This window comes from Gouania willdenowi, chromosome 16 (genome assembly GCF_900634775.1).
Source record: "Gouania willdenowi chromosome 16, fGouWil2.1, whole genome shotgun sequence".
Taxonomy (NCBI): domain Eukaryota; kingdom Metazoa; phylum Chordata; class Actinopteri; order Blenniiformes; family Gobiesocidae; genus Gouania; species Gouania willdenowi.
Window position 1 is genome coordinate 27,767,809 of NC_041059.1, and position 15,844 is coordinate 27,783,652.

General features: G+C 36.3%; 1 protein-coding gene across 1 annotated transcript in view; it reads left to right on the forward strand.

Moving 5' to 3' along the window:
- The first annotated feature begins 263 nt into the window (after nucleotides 1–263).
- Nucleotides 264–15,844, forward strand: part of LOC114477889 (DEP domain-containing protein 1B-like) — a 32,144-nt gene continuing 16,563 nt past the window's right edge. Inside the window, 8 exon segments of the mRNA XM_028470557.1 lie at nucleotides 264–407; nucleotides 5,706–5,971; nucleotides 6,058–6,202; nucleotides 9,444–9,571; nucleotides 9,658–9,788; nucleotides 9,879–9,926; nucleotides 13,961–14,101; nucleotides 14,212–14,378. Coding sequence (XP_028326358.1) covers nucleotides 360–407; nucleotides 5,706–5,971; nucleotides 6,058–6,202; nucleotides 9,444–9,571; nucleotides 9,658–9,788; nucleotides 9,879–9,926; nucleotides 13,961–14,101; nucleotides 14,212–14,378 — 1,074 coding nt within the window. The 5' untranslated portion in view covers nucleotides 264–359.

Consider the following 15,844-nt stretch of genomic DNA (forward strand, 5'->3'; position numbering starts at 1 on the left):
AATCTTGCCAAAAAAATAAAAAATAAAATAAAAATGTTTTTCTATCTATTTATTTATTTATTTATTTATTTATTTATTTATTTATTTTAATGAAAGTTAAACGTAAACTCCAACTATGGCTGCATCCGGCTGGGTATTGTAGGTTTAATTAGTATTGGTATTATTCGCTGATTTCTAGTCACGTGCTGTGCTGCTGTCCAATCTCGTCACTGAACGAGTGTGACGTCACACGATTCAAAGTTTGTCACAACGTCTGCGTTCATCTGCCGTGATTTGACTGATAAACTGAAACTTTCACATCAGTGGAAAGCAATGGCTTCTAATGTCTAGGGCGGCTTTGATAAAAAAAATAATAAAAAATGAACGGTAAAGTTATCGGACCCGGACCTTATAGGGCGACAAAACTGGTAAGATGTTTTTTTTCATATCTTAACTTAGCAGCAGCAGCAGTAGTAGTAGTAGTAGTAGTAGTAGTAGTAGTAGTAGTAGTAGTAGTAGTAGTAGTAGTAGTAATAATAATAAACAAGTGGTCAAAGCACCTATTCCTACTAGTAATTGGTAACGCATACATATGTAAGATAAAGTTTATGTGTGCTTTTATAAAGTATTGTTGAATCTTCATAAGCGTATAACTACTGTATATGAAGTTATTACTTGTTTGTGCGTGTGAATCAATTTCAAGCTGTTTAAACACGTTTAAAACACACCATGTGTTGTAGAAATCAGTGTGAGCTAACATACCCTCTATAACACAGTGTTACACCATGGTATATTTGTATTGCTGTGTATATATATATATATATATATATATATATATATATATATATATATATAGCATTTTTATATATCAATGAAGTTGGATGTAGATGGGTGTAGTTCAGAGATGGGAAACAAGGGCCACAAATATTAACATTTAGAATTATGACCAATGTGAGCATTAATACAGGAAAAAAGAAATGGTTTTGTGTGTATTTGTTTGATTCATATATGCTTTTCTGACATTTTTTAATGGATCTTGTGAATTTTTGTTATAATTTGTTGGCCTTTTGTATGTTTTTCTGTCCTTTTGTGTGTTTTGGTGTCAGTCACATAATATATTTGTGTTTTAAAAGCTTTTGTCTTTGTCAGTTTGTTTGTTTTTGGCCATTTTGTGTTTTTTGTCATTACAGTGTCATGGTTGTTTTTGTTATCGTGTTGTGGATTGTTGTTGGTTTTTTGTATGTTCATTTTTTAAATTTTTATTTTCACTTTGTTCCTTTGTCCATTTTCTGTATTTTTCTTCATGTTTTGAGGATGATTTTGTGTGTTTTTGTAGTTGTTTTGTCTGTTTAAGTGGCTGTTTTTTTTTTCTTTGTATCTTTTGCCATTTTATGTGTTTCATCAGTCATTTTTTGTGTCTTTTTGGATTTTTGTGTGTGTGTTTTTGTTGTTGTGACTTTGTGTGCTTCACATTTAGAGTGTTCTGGGGATTATTTAGTGTATATTGTATATTGGGCTTCATAATATTCCTTATAACTTCTTGATATACAATTTTTGGTGGATTTGTTTTGGGGGCCACACAAAATTAGACCAAGGGCCACATGTGTTTCCCAGACCACCAGTTGCAGATTGTCTGATGTCTTAAATTTAACCAAAAGAAAAGATAATGCTGCAAATAAATATTAATCAGTCTGTAAACAGACATATGTGTCATGTGCATTCTTAGATTTAATTTTAGTTTTACTTGGCATGCTTGAAAAATATTTTTGTTATATTCACCTATTGTTCTTTTTATATTTATAAGCTATGTCTGTTTTGCAGTTTATATTTATATTAGAGATATCTTTATAATGAGACAATGCAGATTTAGGAAAATATCCCCTCAATAATGATGTGTTGCAGCTGTTTGTGATACTGTATTGAAACAAAAAAAAAAGTGAAAATGAATATTAAATTCAATTAAATTTCAAAGAATAGCAAGTTGAATAGCAGCTATTGGTTCTTTTTGTGTTTGTTTTGACTGTTGTGATAAATCCATAAATTAACTAAGCAAACAGCCTTTTTTAATCCCAATTTCTCATTTATTATATTATTATTATTATTTTAAAGGAGTTCAAATCTTCAAAGGGCAAAATAACACCATAACTTAATTCAATGTACTGCTAACATCAACACGTAAACTTTTATTTGTTTGAATGCTTACATATATTTTGTATTTGAAGTATTACATATGTTTGAAACAGTTGTGTTCGGTTTTTTACTACACAGTTTATTTAATGTATTGCACTTGCTTTCAAAAGACTTGAGTTTCATGTACTTATCCAGGACAGTTTGACAGTGTGACCCAGATGTGAGCAATATCCAGATACTAAAACACAACATAAAAGTGAGATTAGGTCATCATTAAGTTTATATGAACCTGTGAAGTTCGCAGGTCCTTCTGAAAGTCATCATTACAATTTAGCCTTTGCATTTATGTACCTGAAATTTAATTAGTTAGTTTTGTTGAGGAGCTCCTTTAATCAACAGAGGTAGAAGATATCCACACATACACACTAGGGATCAACCGATATGGATTTTTTAGGGCTGATGCCGATACCGATTTTTTTTTTCTATCAGCCTTAGCCGATGACCAATGCGGACTGCTAGTTTTCTTGAGTTGATATTTGGAGCCGATACTACTTTTGCTCCCTCAATGTACATCACAGCAATTACACAAAGATGATAACAAATGGTACCAGTCTCAATTTAAAAAAAGAAGGAACATTTATTGAAATTAACAAAGGTGAGGTAGAATGACACCAAGTAAAAAATATTTAACAAATAATAAAAACAGGTGATGTAGAACAAGTAAAAAATATTGTTGGACATCTCATGAAATATTATGAAAGAGAACTGTTCGTCCTGTTCCTAAAAATAGCTTTGACAAAAGTTGGCCTGACTGAAGATTTATTTTATTAACAGGATTATTGAGTTATAATTATAGTATTAAACACCAAAAGAAACCATGAATAATAATCCATTCCAACACAAACCCAGAACATAAATTAGCAGAGGAAAATAACGTGATGTCAGAATGCCATTATGCAACAAAATGTTCACATTTCTGTTCTAAATTGCATCAACATTAACAGGAATAAATATTTGTAAACTGCTTCTCAAAGTTTAAAGAACTCTCCTCAGCGCTCTCATATCTCATATCGCTGTAATGTTTGTATCCCACTGAGTGAGAAGCAGAGAGGGAGGGAGAGAGAAACACACACACACGCCAAAACTCCAGCCAGCTCCTCGTTAAATACAACTGTGACAAGACAACAACACGGACCAACGTCAGCTAAGTTAAACAGTTAAAGATGCTTTGAAAGTTTAAAACTTGCCGTTGGGGTTGAAGAGCTTCCTTCACGCTCTGCTAGTGAGAGGAGGGGCTCTGCACTCGCAGCCTCTGTCTCCACCAACATGGAGCAGCCGCTCTGTATATAAAGCGGATTGGCGAACGCAGCAGCGCGCATCATCCTATGCCGATACATGTAAAACACACAAAAATCTGCCGGCCGATAAATCGGTCAATCACTCACACACACCCCAGGAATGTGCAATATTTTATCGTTTATGATTTATTGTCAAAAACTCACCGGTAAGAATATGTTATCCCACGATATAAACGTTAAATTCCCATGTTGGAAATTAGCGAGGGCCACGGGCCATTTGTCCCTCAATTTAGCCAAGAAGGCCCCAAAAAAAACGTGTTCCACGGACGAAAACGGCCCCTGTATGTTGTCAACAACTTATTATTCTCTGGAGCGGAATGCTGTTTACGGAAGCTCTGCACGGTGTGCACCACCAACTTAACACATTTCTGTTTCATTTCCGTTTCATCAGCTTTCTCTAATTCGATGTCATTCCAGGCTGTTCCTGTAGTCGAAATTGTGCCAGACATGTTTAGAATGGTTACTAGTTAACTTTGGTCATTAATTTTCACATTTATACACAGCAGAAATGCGCCGAAACAAGCACTCATCGAGATCATGTGAGATTTGGTGTCCAGGCGTTGGCTACGGCTCGACACTAGAAAGACCACCGGTTTTATGACAAAAAAATAATCGCAATGTGATATTGTTCCAAAACATGTCAGTGTCAAGTAGCTATTTTCACTTAAGAACTTGAAGTTCGTTATATTGTGTCATATAAGATTCCGCGCAAGAATTGACATTTCACTCATTCACGAATTGACAAATTGCGTGTCAATGCGTGATATTTTCCCAAAACATGCATGTGCAATTTTGGTTTTATTTTGTTTAAGTATAAACAATTTAAAAATTGATATTAATAACAAGAAGATTGCAGTTTCCAAAAGTGAGTTCCATATTTTGTTGTCTGTGTTCCGTGACCACAGAAAATGACCAATGTTCTCACTGCATATTTTGAGCGAGGAATTGTCTCCAGGCTAAAATCTTCATTATGATATAGTTCAGATTCTTCTGCACTTTTTTTTTTTTTTTTAAATTAACTTTGCTTTTTGTCATTTAATGAGTCTCTTGACGTGATTATGGCCTAATGTAATTTTTAAAAAACATATAATCTTTAACTAGTTTTTTTTTTTTTGCCCCAGGTCTTTCATCTCCCTTCATACTGATGTGATCCCACATTATTGATATTCTCCTCTGGTTTTTAGCTTGTATCAGACTGAGTGTGTGCATGTGTGTAATGGATCATGCTCCCACTGTTGTTGTTTTTGTAATAGGGGTGTGCCAAAATATCAATATGACGATATATCGCAAGGTTTCGTCTCGCGATAAGTTATCGATTCACTGGTGCTAAATATCTATTGTTTTTTTTTTTTTTTGCAACATACAAGACATGATGAAAACATTATATACATACATGATACGCAGAGATAATGCAGCACATACACAGTACATTGTAATTTCTGAAAAATGTAAATAGATGTTTTGAAATATTTTAGTTATTATCTTTTTTTTTTTTTTTTTAAATTAAAACAGTCTTAAACAATTTGAATTATGTTATTTCACTTTGTGAAATATAAATCTAGTTCAGCTAAAATGCAGTAGAACTTTACTATATATCACGGCAGCCAATGAGGAGGTTCCTTCGTGGGCTCTGTTCACCCCTCCTTTCTCTAAATCCTGTGATTGGAGCTGGAGGGGGTGACCGCCAAGATTTAGTCTTCCGGGGTTTTATTAACTAAAATACCTAATTATAAGGCACAGACAGCACGCGTTTTTTTTTTTTTTTTTTTAAGAAATTATTACTTTTACGATATACTATATGATGCTAATAATAATAAAAAAAAAAAAATAATTAAAGAAAATAAATTGAGTTCCTCAGCTTTAAGATGTGTGTTATCACTTGTTCATTCCGTCATTATGTTTTATAGTCGCTTGAAATGGTTTTCTAAGCAAACGTTGTAGTCGGACAAAGGATAGGATTCAGAAATAAGAGAAGGTGGGTACTTGAGCCAAAACAGTTTGAGAACCCTTGCTCTAAGCAATGAGGTTGAGACGGACCACGGAATGAAAACTATGAAAAGATTTTGCTGTGCTGCTCCACAAATTCACACGCTCAGATTTGCGTACACAAGCCTGATGTGAGATCTGATCGTAGCTTCCGCTCACTTCCAAATTACTACATGCTGAAGCTTGCGTGGAAATGGTCATACGCTCGGTTGGTTTGATAAATAAGGGCAGTTTTGTGTCTGTGTTTTGCAGTGGAATGAAACCATTAAGCTGTTCTGTGGGGGAATGCCACTGAGAAGACACTGGGTGCACTTTCGCTGCTACGACTGCAGCTTCACTGGATCTGAGGCTGTGGATTACCTCCACCATCTACTGAGGCGCAACCACAACTTTGGGCCCGAGGTGACTCGTTACCAAACCCTGCAGCTGCTCAGGAAATTCCTCAAAGCCCACGTCATTGAGGACATCAAAGGACGCCACGGGACAGAAGACTTTGAAGATAATGGGCATTTATACAGGTGTTACTTTATCATGAGCTACTGTAGTTTTATTCCCAGCTGTTAACCTGCTGAGCTGAGACCAATGCTGCTGTCTGTTTTTCTAGGTTTCCCTCCAAATCGCCCCTCAAGTCTTTCCCAGTGAGGCCAGTGCTAAGAGACAGCAGTGATTTGCCCAGACTGATCCGCTGGGACGACTATGAAGAGGTGCCACAGCAGGAGAACTTTGCACCCCAAACGTCTGCTGTCATGGTGAGACCAGGCCTGACTGTGTTTAAAAAAAGAAAGAAAGAAAAGGAGGCCTTTTCGTCATCTGTAGCAGCTATAAACCTGTAAAAACGTCGACCAATGAAAAAAGACGGTTCGTTTTTTATTAACCAATCATGTCTCCCTGCTTGTTCTCGACCCCTCGCGTGCACTAGCCCACACTAAAAGCGCGTCACCAGTGACAGAGTTAAAACTGGGTTTTTAGTCACGTTTTTTAACGTATATAATGATGAAGTTTAGTGTTTAGTTACCACTGAATGAGATTTGAGATGACGTAGTTTCTACACAATACAAGCAATGAGCTGAGGTCTGCTTCTGGAGCACCGGCGCTTGTGCATGTGAGTGAGGGGCGTGGTTTTAGAGGGAGCACAGAAGGGAGGGGGCGGGTACAAGTGTAGCACTTGGATGTTGCTATATTCAAACTAGAGCTGCACGATTTTTTTTCAATGCACCCAAAAATGACTGCAGAGATCAGATATATTGTCATATAATTTATTGAATTATCTACAAATTTGATAAGTTGAGTAAATAGTTTTTTTTTGCCTAGCCCTAATTCAAAATCATGCTAGTTTTCAAAAATTTTACTGTACATTAAATAATGGGGAAAAAAATCTAACTATGCAGTCTAGCACAGGTTAGATTAAGGAAGGTAAAGCCTCTGATTTCCCACTTCAAAATTTCACAAATTCAGTTTCAGGGTCACACTTTTCTGTTTCCTTTCCATTTCATCATCTTACCCTCTTTCGATGACATTACTGGCTACTAAACATATCCAACATTGTACCAAACATGCTAAATATGGTTAATAAAGTCAACTACTGTTATTATTTTACTTTATATATGCTTCAGGGAATTTACGTGAACGGGATATTTACATTTAACTCATGTAATCAAACGTTTTGCGGTGAAACATAGCATTTAAATGTGTGATGTTGGGATAAAAAGAATGTCAGATTGTTATGCGTGTGGTTGCGAGGGCCGTTCATCGCTGCTTGCAGCTTTATATATAATTGTTATTTTATTTTAAAAAATCTGTTGCTGTTGTAATAGTTAATTTGTAATTGTGTTCAGATAATTTACTTCATGTTTGTAATTGCCATGAAAATTCTATAAAAAACTGTAGTGCCAAGGCATGAAAATAGAAACATTTTGGATTTTTTTTTTTAGATGAGGCTATAGTAAGGCATACAAATGGAATAATGTTGGAAATATTTTTTTTTTTCAGATCAGGCTACCATAAGGCATAAAAATGTTTTATGGGGTTTTTATTTCAGGCTCAGTAATTGTGATTTGAACTTTAGTTATTGAGAACATAATCGTAATTGAATTTCATGGGAAAAATAATAATTGTAATTTTAATTGTAATTGGATAAAGTCATCGTAATCATAATTGAGTTGTAATTGAACATGAATAATTGAAGATGTAATTGTAATTGAAAAATGTACATGACCCCAACCTTGGTTTCATCCGCAAAAGTCTCCAATAACACCAGAAAAAGTTGCTACATCTTTCGCTAGTTGCTATGTGTGATAGAGAATGGCTAGAGGAGTATGACAAGTAGCTAAATATGGCAACACTGCACGTCTCTCCTTTACTTCCAGGAAATTATACATTATCATATAATTTGCAGAAGACTTCCATGACTTGTAGAGGTCAAGTCGGTTTTTGTGTTTTTTCCCATAAATGTATTATGTTGCCTTCTGGGAATGGGTAAGCCTACCCTCGCAATATTCATCACTGAGTGTTGACATTTGATATTGACCACTGCCGTATGAAAACAAACAAGAGCGTCAATTTTAAAGGCATTCTTCTTTAACCTGTCTGTTCTCACCTTGCTTTCAATCCATCTTCTGTTTCTCCTTGTCACTCCTGCTCTAATCTTATGCCAGGCCCTTTTTCTTGCTTCAAAACCTTCATGCTTTCTTCTACAATATAATCTGCTATTCAGTACACCTGTCAGTGTTCATTTTGTATTGGCAGAGCATTGTATAAAACACTACAACTTATAAGAATGAAACATGGCTCTTCAAGGAGTATTCATGTTTCTCCATTTGAATCCAAGGGTGAATATTAATAATAATAGTAATGCATTGGATTTATATAGCACCTTATTTTGGTCACTCAAAGCTTGGGATGTAATGATTCACTCAACTCCCGATACAATTTGATTCACGATACAATTCTCTCACGATTTATTGTACAAAATGAGACTGTAGACAAATGATGACTGAAAAATATTCCTGTATTTTTTTCAGAAAAAAACTAGAAAGTACAGTACTATTTTCCTTTATCTTTCATTGTCAAAATAGTCCCTTGATAAACTATTCAAAACAATGCAATTTAACTAAAAATAAATCCTGAATGAAATAAATAAAGGAATAATACAAAGGAAGAAGCCTATTAATTTAAATTCTGGCTCTACAGTAAACAATTGGACTTAAAAAAAAAAAAAAAAACAGTCAGTGTACTGTATTTACATCCGATATTTGTTTCGACCAGCATAGGGCGCTGGTAACCCAGTGGTCGGTTGGTATGCAGCTATTCTAGTAGCGAAGAAGAGATGCTATGCGCTAGCAGGCAGAGCTAATTGAAAAACGTAACTTTTACAGATATTCACGTAATATTACAGATATTATTTTGGTGCTAAAGGGGTAAGGAATCATTTATGAACATGTTTAAGAGTAGTAGGCGATTTCGCCCGCCGCTTACGCTTCTCTACAAATCTACAACAATTGTCAATTATAATTTAACACAAAACTGGGGAACCATGTAACAGTTTTATGTACAGTTCTACACATACAGCAGTTACCATAGCCATTATTAAAATTTCCCACATTTTAACATTTAAAAAAAATTCAATCAAGGGTGACACAAAAAAGATACCTAAAATATTAAAAACCTATATCTTCATTGATAGATATGTGTTTTTAATGTATTTTACAGCTGATTTAGGACCTGTTATCATAAGAGATGATAACACAACTTCTATTTACTTTAGGTTCAGTAAATGTGATTATTTGTAATAGTAATTGAGAACATAATTGTAATTGGCTTTCAGAGGATAAAAAATAATTTTTATTTGTAAAAAATCTTGATCACAGTAATCGTAACTGAATTGGAATTGAACATGAGTAATTGAAAACGTAATTGTAAGAGACATGGTTCGGCCTGTTTGTGTTCTTTGTATTTGTAATTTTTATACATATTCTCTTTTTAATCGATCAGACTTCTGATTTATGGAACAAAAGGCACAGTGTAGCAATCGGTGATGTGCACGAATGCAAGCTGATACGCAGGAAGGAGGTGACATCAAAACAAGTGGATCAAGTCTGGAAATCAATGACCATCGCGCAGTAAGTTTCTTTCTTCTTTTTTTACATCAACATCTATTTAAAGCTTTGTTTATAACATTTTGTCATTCAATTCCTTTTGGTTTTAGTTTGCAGAGTGCACTGGGCCTGGAGACACTGGAAGGGGTTTTAAACCCTGTGCACGTGAACGGCAAGCACATTGTGCACAATGTGTTCATTGTTAATAAAACAGGCATTGTTGTACTGGAAAACAAAGCAGGTAATTAGCATTTTTTCTCATTCAGAGCCAAACTCGATGCATCTCTGTGCCACGTAATGAAATGTACCACCTTGTTCTGTGTGCTTTCAGAGGACATGCCCTATTGGGTGGTATCAGCAATGAAATGCCTGGCCAATTGTGAGTGTGCATTTAATATAAGTGAAATAACAGCATGTGTTTTGGAATAGCCTCTGTGTGATCAAACGATTGAATAACACCTAAGTTTCCAAAGTGGGGTACGGGTACCCCCACAATCCTTGTACCCTTCATTCTTTGGTTATTCTGTTTGAAAACCAAATCAAAATAACAAATAAACGGTGTGGTTATTTTGTTTTACTGACTTAACCAAAACAGATATACAGAAACCACAAAAACCAGAAGAGCAGTGTTTTTCTGTTAATAATAATGGTGAAATCTTATTGTGTTTGTGAGATATTTAAATATTTATAAGGAAATTAGCTTTAGCATGTCACATTCTGTCAGAGCGAACAGGACAAATAAACGAGTGACTGACTATTGAGTGTGAAGCTGGTGTGAGGAACAATAAATGTTGGAACTTCTACGATTTTCCACTTTTGCAAAAACAATTACAGCTTTTTTGACGGGAGTGAAAATAATTATTTTGCACGTTATAATACCGCTAGCCACCAACGGCAGATGGATGTTGATCACAAGAAACGAGGAGCACCAATTGACTCATTACACCTCCTCTGGTTCCTTTAATCACATACCATGTGTATGCTTTTTGTAAAATCTATTTTTGTTTTGATTTATGTATGTATTAATAATGTTTCAATTCACCAGTTCATCAACCAAGTGACTTGTTATGCTTTGCTCCTTTTTTGTCCAGGAGTAAAAGTTCGCCCCCGTCTGTGGGTCCACTCTGTGTGGTGAGCTTAAAACATGAAGCCAGTACTATCCAAATATCACGCAAACAGAGCAAATATTTATTTTAGAACAGAAAAACGCTGCTTGTTTGGTTTTTGATTTTTATGTATTTACGTTTTGGTTTTAAATCAGTAAAAACAAAATATCCTCACGATTTATTTGTTATTTTTGATTTGGGGAATGAAGGGGAAGGAAAATTGCCATAGTGGTACGTGAATAAAAATTAAAAACAGTGTGACAACATTGGAAACCATGATAAAGAAATAGGCTAGTAGTCAGGAGCCTCCATGCATGACCACAAATTACATATTGGCCTCTATAAGAATACCCTCTAAAATAAAAATAATCTCATCAAAAAACCACAAATATGGTGAGAGCTACATTGTTTTGCGCTAGACAAATGTGGCTGATGCCCTTTGGTACCACGTACTTGTGTGAAATTGGATTTTCAGCTTTGAAAAACACATTATAGAACAAGACTTTGCGCAGAGAAAGAAAGTCTCTTCAGCCAAACATTAAAGTGTTTTGTTCATCCTCACAACTTCACTCTTCTCATTAAAGTTGTTGCTCGTTGTATTTCACAGTTTCAGGGTGTTGAATATGTTGTATTACTGATATATGTTCAATCAACAAATGTTTGGTAGATTTATTTTTCCAAAATGAAAGAAAGATAATGACAGCGTTATGTCAGCCTTATGTAGAAAACGTCAAGTAAAGTGTCACCGACATTACATTATTATGTTTTTTAAGTGTGCAGAAGTAGGGCTGGGCAATAAAGACCAAAATATCTTGATATTTTTTCTCAAATTGGCGATATACGATATAAATCATTTTTATTCAAATGAAGTCGGCTCTTTCCCAAGTGGCCCTTCAGATTTTATGGTGCTTAAATTAATTTGTCACCAAAAATATTCTAAAATTATGCGCAATATGAATTACTAATGTAAAAAAACAAGCACTATATCAAATGTTTATTATATAAATCCACCTTTATTCATATACTCAACAATGATAGCAAAAACAAACATTTAACTATTTACAAATAACTTAACTACTTTAAACTATTAGCTTTTTTTAGTATAAACTAATTTAAACATGCAGGAACTTACAGAATCACACAACAAAATATGTATAAAACTACCGGTAATAGAAAAAAACCAAGCATCGAGCATCCTTCTTTAGTTAAGATTGGCATTCAGGAAAACCTAGGGCCTCAGCTTTGAGGGGTTGATCCTATTTCTTCTATCTGTAACGATGCTGTAAATACTGCAGTAGCAGCAACAGTGGCAGTAGGCACACTGGCACCTTCATTAATATCAAGTTCACTTGCTTGTCTTTTTTCTTCCTATCGCAATGGATGAACAGTTCTCATGTGCCTGTGCAAGTTGTTTGTAGTGCCTGCTCTATATGAGATTTTCATCTTGCAGACTCGACGTTCTGCCTTAGTTTGGTCAAAGTAATTGAATTGTGTCAAGGTGTCGCTGCGTATCCTGTTTGTACTCATTTTCTCAACTTTTTTATCTTTCCTTCTGTTTGCGTTTCGGTCCTTGCTCTGTTTCTTTCTCTCTTGTGGTGTGTAGTGTGTGTATCTCTGCCCCTCCCCCCTCTCTGCTCAGCACACGGAGCGCCGCAGACAGAGACGTCACACACATACTGACCAATCAAATGCGGCTTGAAGAGAACGAAATAAAAAAAAAGCTCCCGTAGTTCACGTCAAAGAGCCGGCTCGTAGAGCCGTTTCGTTCGAGACGACACATCACTACAATTCAAGGGTTAAATTTGCTGATGAAAAATGCCACAGAGGCACATTTATTAACCAACAGTTGCAGAATATATGTCACTTTTGACTTTTTCTCCTATAAGGGACAGCACGTGTGAGTGAGTTCTGTTGTGTGGCTTGTTTAGTGGTAGATCTGGGTGTAGTTGCACGATACCCACAGTACCCCAAGGTGCCAAATTGTAACGGTTCCTACTATACTAGAATTTTTACACAACGTTACTACCGTGGATTACGATACTACCGGAGCCAGTTTCTGCTCCATAGTGGCTGCCTCTACTCTCCTCCCTGCTCCTCACTGCACAGTCTAAGCTCACTCCATGCTGCTACTCTCTTGAAAACGAACCAACATGGCAACTACTGCAACCGAACTCCACAGCTGCTGGAGAACTGGTGACCTCCAAAGGTACGATAGCCTGTTTCTGCACGCTGGGTCCGCCCATCTGTGAGCCGATTGGCTGTTTGTGTGTTTCTGCCGGCAAGAACGAACTCCATGAAGACAGCTCCGCTTCGACAGAAACTCGCTGGAAAACAAACAACAAGTTAAAGTTTTGTCTCACCTGGACACGTGCACGGCTTACAGTCACAAACACGAGACAAGACATGGTAGAAACACTGAGCCCGAGCGTCGTCGTCAGTGGCATCACTAATTTTGCTCAAAAAAACAAACTCCAAGAGTCGCATTTGGAACTATTTTGGCTTTAAGCGAGGCAGAGACGGTAAATAGGAGATCCACTGTGCAAGAAATATAGTTTTCATAGGGAATCACTTCCTGTTTATTGTGTTTTATCCTTTATTATGTTAGAGAAGAAGCATTACTGTCAAATAGATATATTTTTAAAGACAATGGATTTATTATCCTAAGTTGATTATTTACATTAGTTAAACATAAATTGATTATTTTCTTCATTTATTCATTTTTTTCATTGCTTGTATGCTTTTGTTCATGTGCTATTATCATGCACCAAACAACACGATAAGTTATTAAGTATTTCTAACTTGTACAAATACATTGTTGTTCATAAGGATATTGATAATAAAAAAAAAAGGCTTCAGTATCGCGATATTAACCGTGATACTTTGTCTGGTATAGTGTTGTGGTTACTCATTTTCATATCGTGACAACTCCAGATCTGGGTGAGGACACAAATCCATCTAACTGTGCTTTTAATGCAGTTCTGAGAAGTAGCAAAAGCAGCTACTCCTAAAACAAGTATTTGAATACAAAATAAGCTATAGAAAATATATGTATATCCATATAGGCAATATTATATTTTTCTGTAGTCCCAAAATAGAAAACTTGATATACCTTGAATCTTGATATATCGCCCAGCCCTATGCAGGAGTAAAGAGTACATGGCTTCAGGTTAAATGTATGAAGGGGTACGGGACTGAAAATTTTGTAAACCACTGGGAAAACATATTTGTGTAACTGCATTAATCCAGTTGTTTTAGCATTTGCATCCAAAGAGTCCAAAGAGCCACCATGTGTATGTTTATTCCTCAGGGCCAAACGGGAATGACAGCAAACAGCCCGCGTACCCAGGCTTTGAGAGAGATGTTTTGAAAACAGTTGCTGACTATTTCCAGAGACTGAAAGAACCGCTGCTCACTTTCCACCTGTATGACGTGTTTGTAAACATTCTCAGTGAGTGCAACGCTAATGTTGACCCGCCCTTTTATACCTGCTGTGTTACAGCTGGTGAACTCATATGTTTTACTTCCATCTTCGATGAGCTGCTTCCTTCTGTATCTCAGGTTTGCTGCAGGTGCAGGACATGGCCACAGAGGCTCTCCAAGTCAGCTGTCTGCTGCTGCCCCCACCCAACAGAAGACGCCTCCAGCTGCTGCTGCGCCTAATGGCTCGCGTCTGCCAAAACGTCCATTTGCCCCCTCTGAACGACACCATTGCTACCCGCACGCTGGTGACTATACCTACACTCTAGTCACTAAAACTGATGCTCAGGTGGCCTTTGATTTCCAGTGATTGATGGATGTTTTTTCATGAGATTGATACATAAGAAAAACAAAATGAACAGTGTCCCATAAATTTAGGCTCTATTAAGTTCTGTATCATCTGCTTGGTCATAATTTCAGACGACTGAGCACCTGTCCTAATTTTACGGATTTATCTAACCTTTCAACTATTTTGGAGAATTAAATCATTATTAGTAGCTTTGGCTTGGGTTGGAAGAAGATTCATTTATTGTGACATAGTTTCCTCACCAACTTCCTGTCAATTGTCATTGCCAAGAAATGCTGACATGTTAAACAAAAGGTGTTTGATTTATATAACAAATGAAATGTATTTGTTTAGACTCTAGGTTCTCAAAGTGGGGTAATGATACCCCCAGGGGTATGCAAAATGACATAGGGGGTACTTCAATAAAAATAAGAAATTGGAAACAAGAATATACTGTAAATAGAGCAGCAGTCAGGAGCCTTCATGCATCGCCATAAATTACACATTGGTCTCTGTAAGACTACACTTTAGTGGTGACAGAAACAATCTGGTTACAAAAGCGCAAAATCTGCCACCACGTTCTGGTGTGAAAGTGGATCGTCAGCTTTGACAAACATGAAAACAAAAAGGGAAAAAGTCTGCATGGAGAAAGTCTCAGACTCTCAAATTCAGAACCTCACACTTCTCTTTAAAGTTGAAGTGAGATGTATTTCACACTTTCAGGGTGATAAAAAAAAAAGAGATTTTTTTACCACTGAAAAGGCCAGTGGGCTAATTAAATAAATCGAGTGATCATTCTAAATAAGATGTTTTATTCTGTCCTCACTGATTAATATCCCTCAGCCACAAAGTGAAAGGGAGAGATAGGTTTGTGCTCTGTCTGTGCATCCTTCCATCTAAGTTAAAGGGGACAGCTTTTCTCAGAAACTGTTTAAGATAGAATTACCAAATCCGATGTGTGGCTTGATGGAGTTCAAAACTCACATATGTCCGCCAGCAGGTGGCGTTATAACAAAGGTGAAGGTGTTTTGGCGTATAACTCCCACACCGTATGTCGCACATTCAAAAATCTCATATCCACAGATTCCCTGAATAGCACTAAATCAGCTGAGCTAAGCCACGCCCATTTCCGCTGAGAGTTTTGTGGTGTAAAATTGCAAAAACTGCAAAACCTACTTTTCTAACTCCTCCTTGGGGTTTTGTCCAATCAGCGTGAAACTTGTCACGTAGAGTCTTCAGTTGGACCTGATCTGAAGTTGAGGAAAGAATTTTGTTCGGTCAAAATTTGCGCAAATTATTAAGGTGCAAAGTTTTCTAGTCAGCTATAAAAACGCCAACTGTTGCATATCTCAGTCAACATAAATATTAACAACACCAAATCTGAGATCCTTGATTGGCATGTGACTGTGGGGGTATGCGCCAAATTTA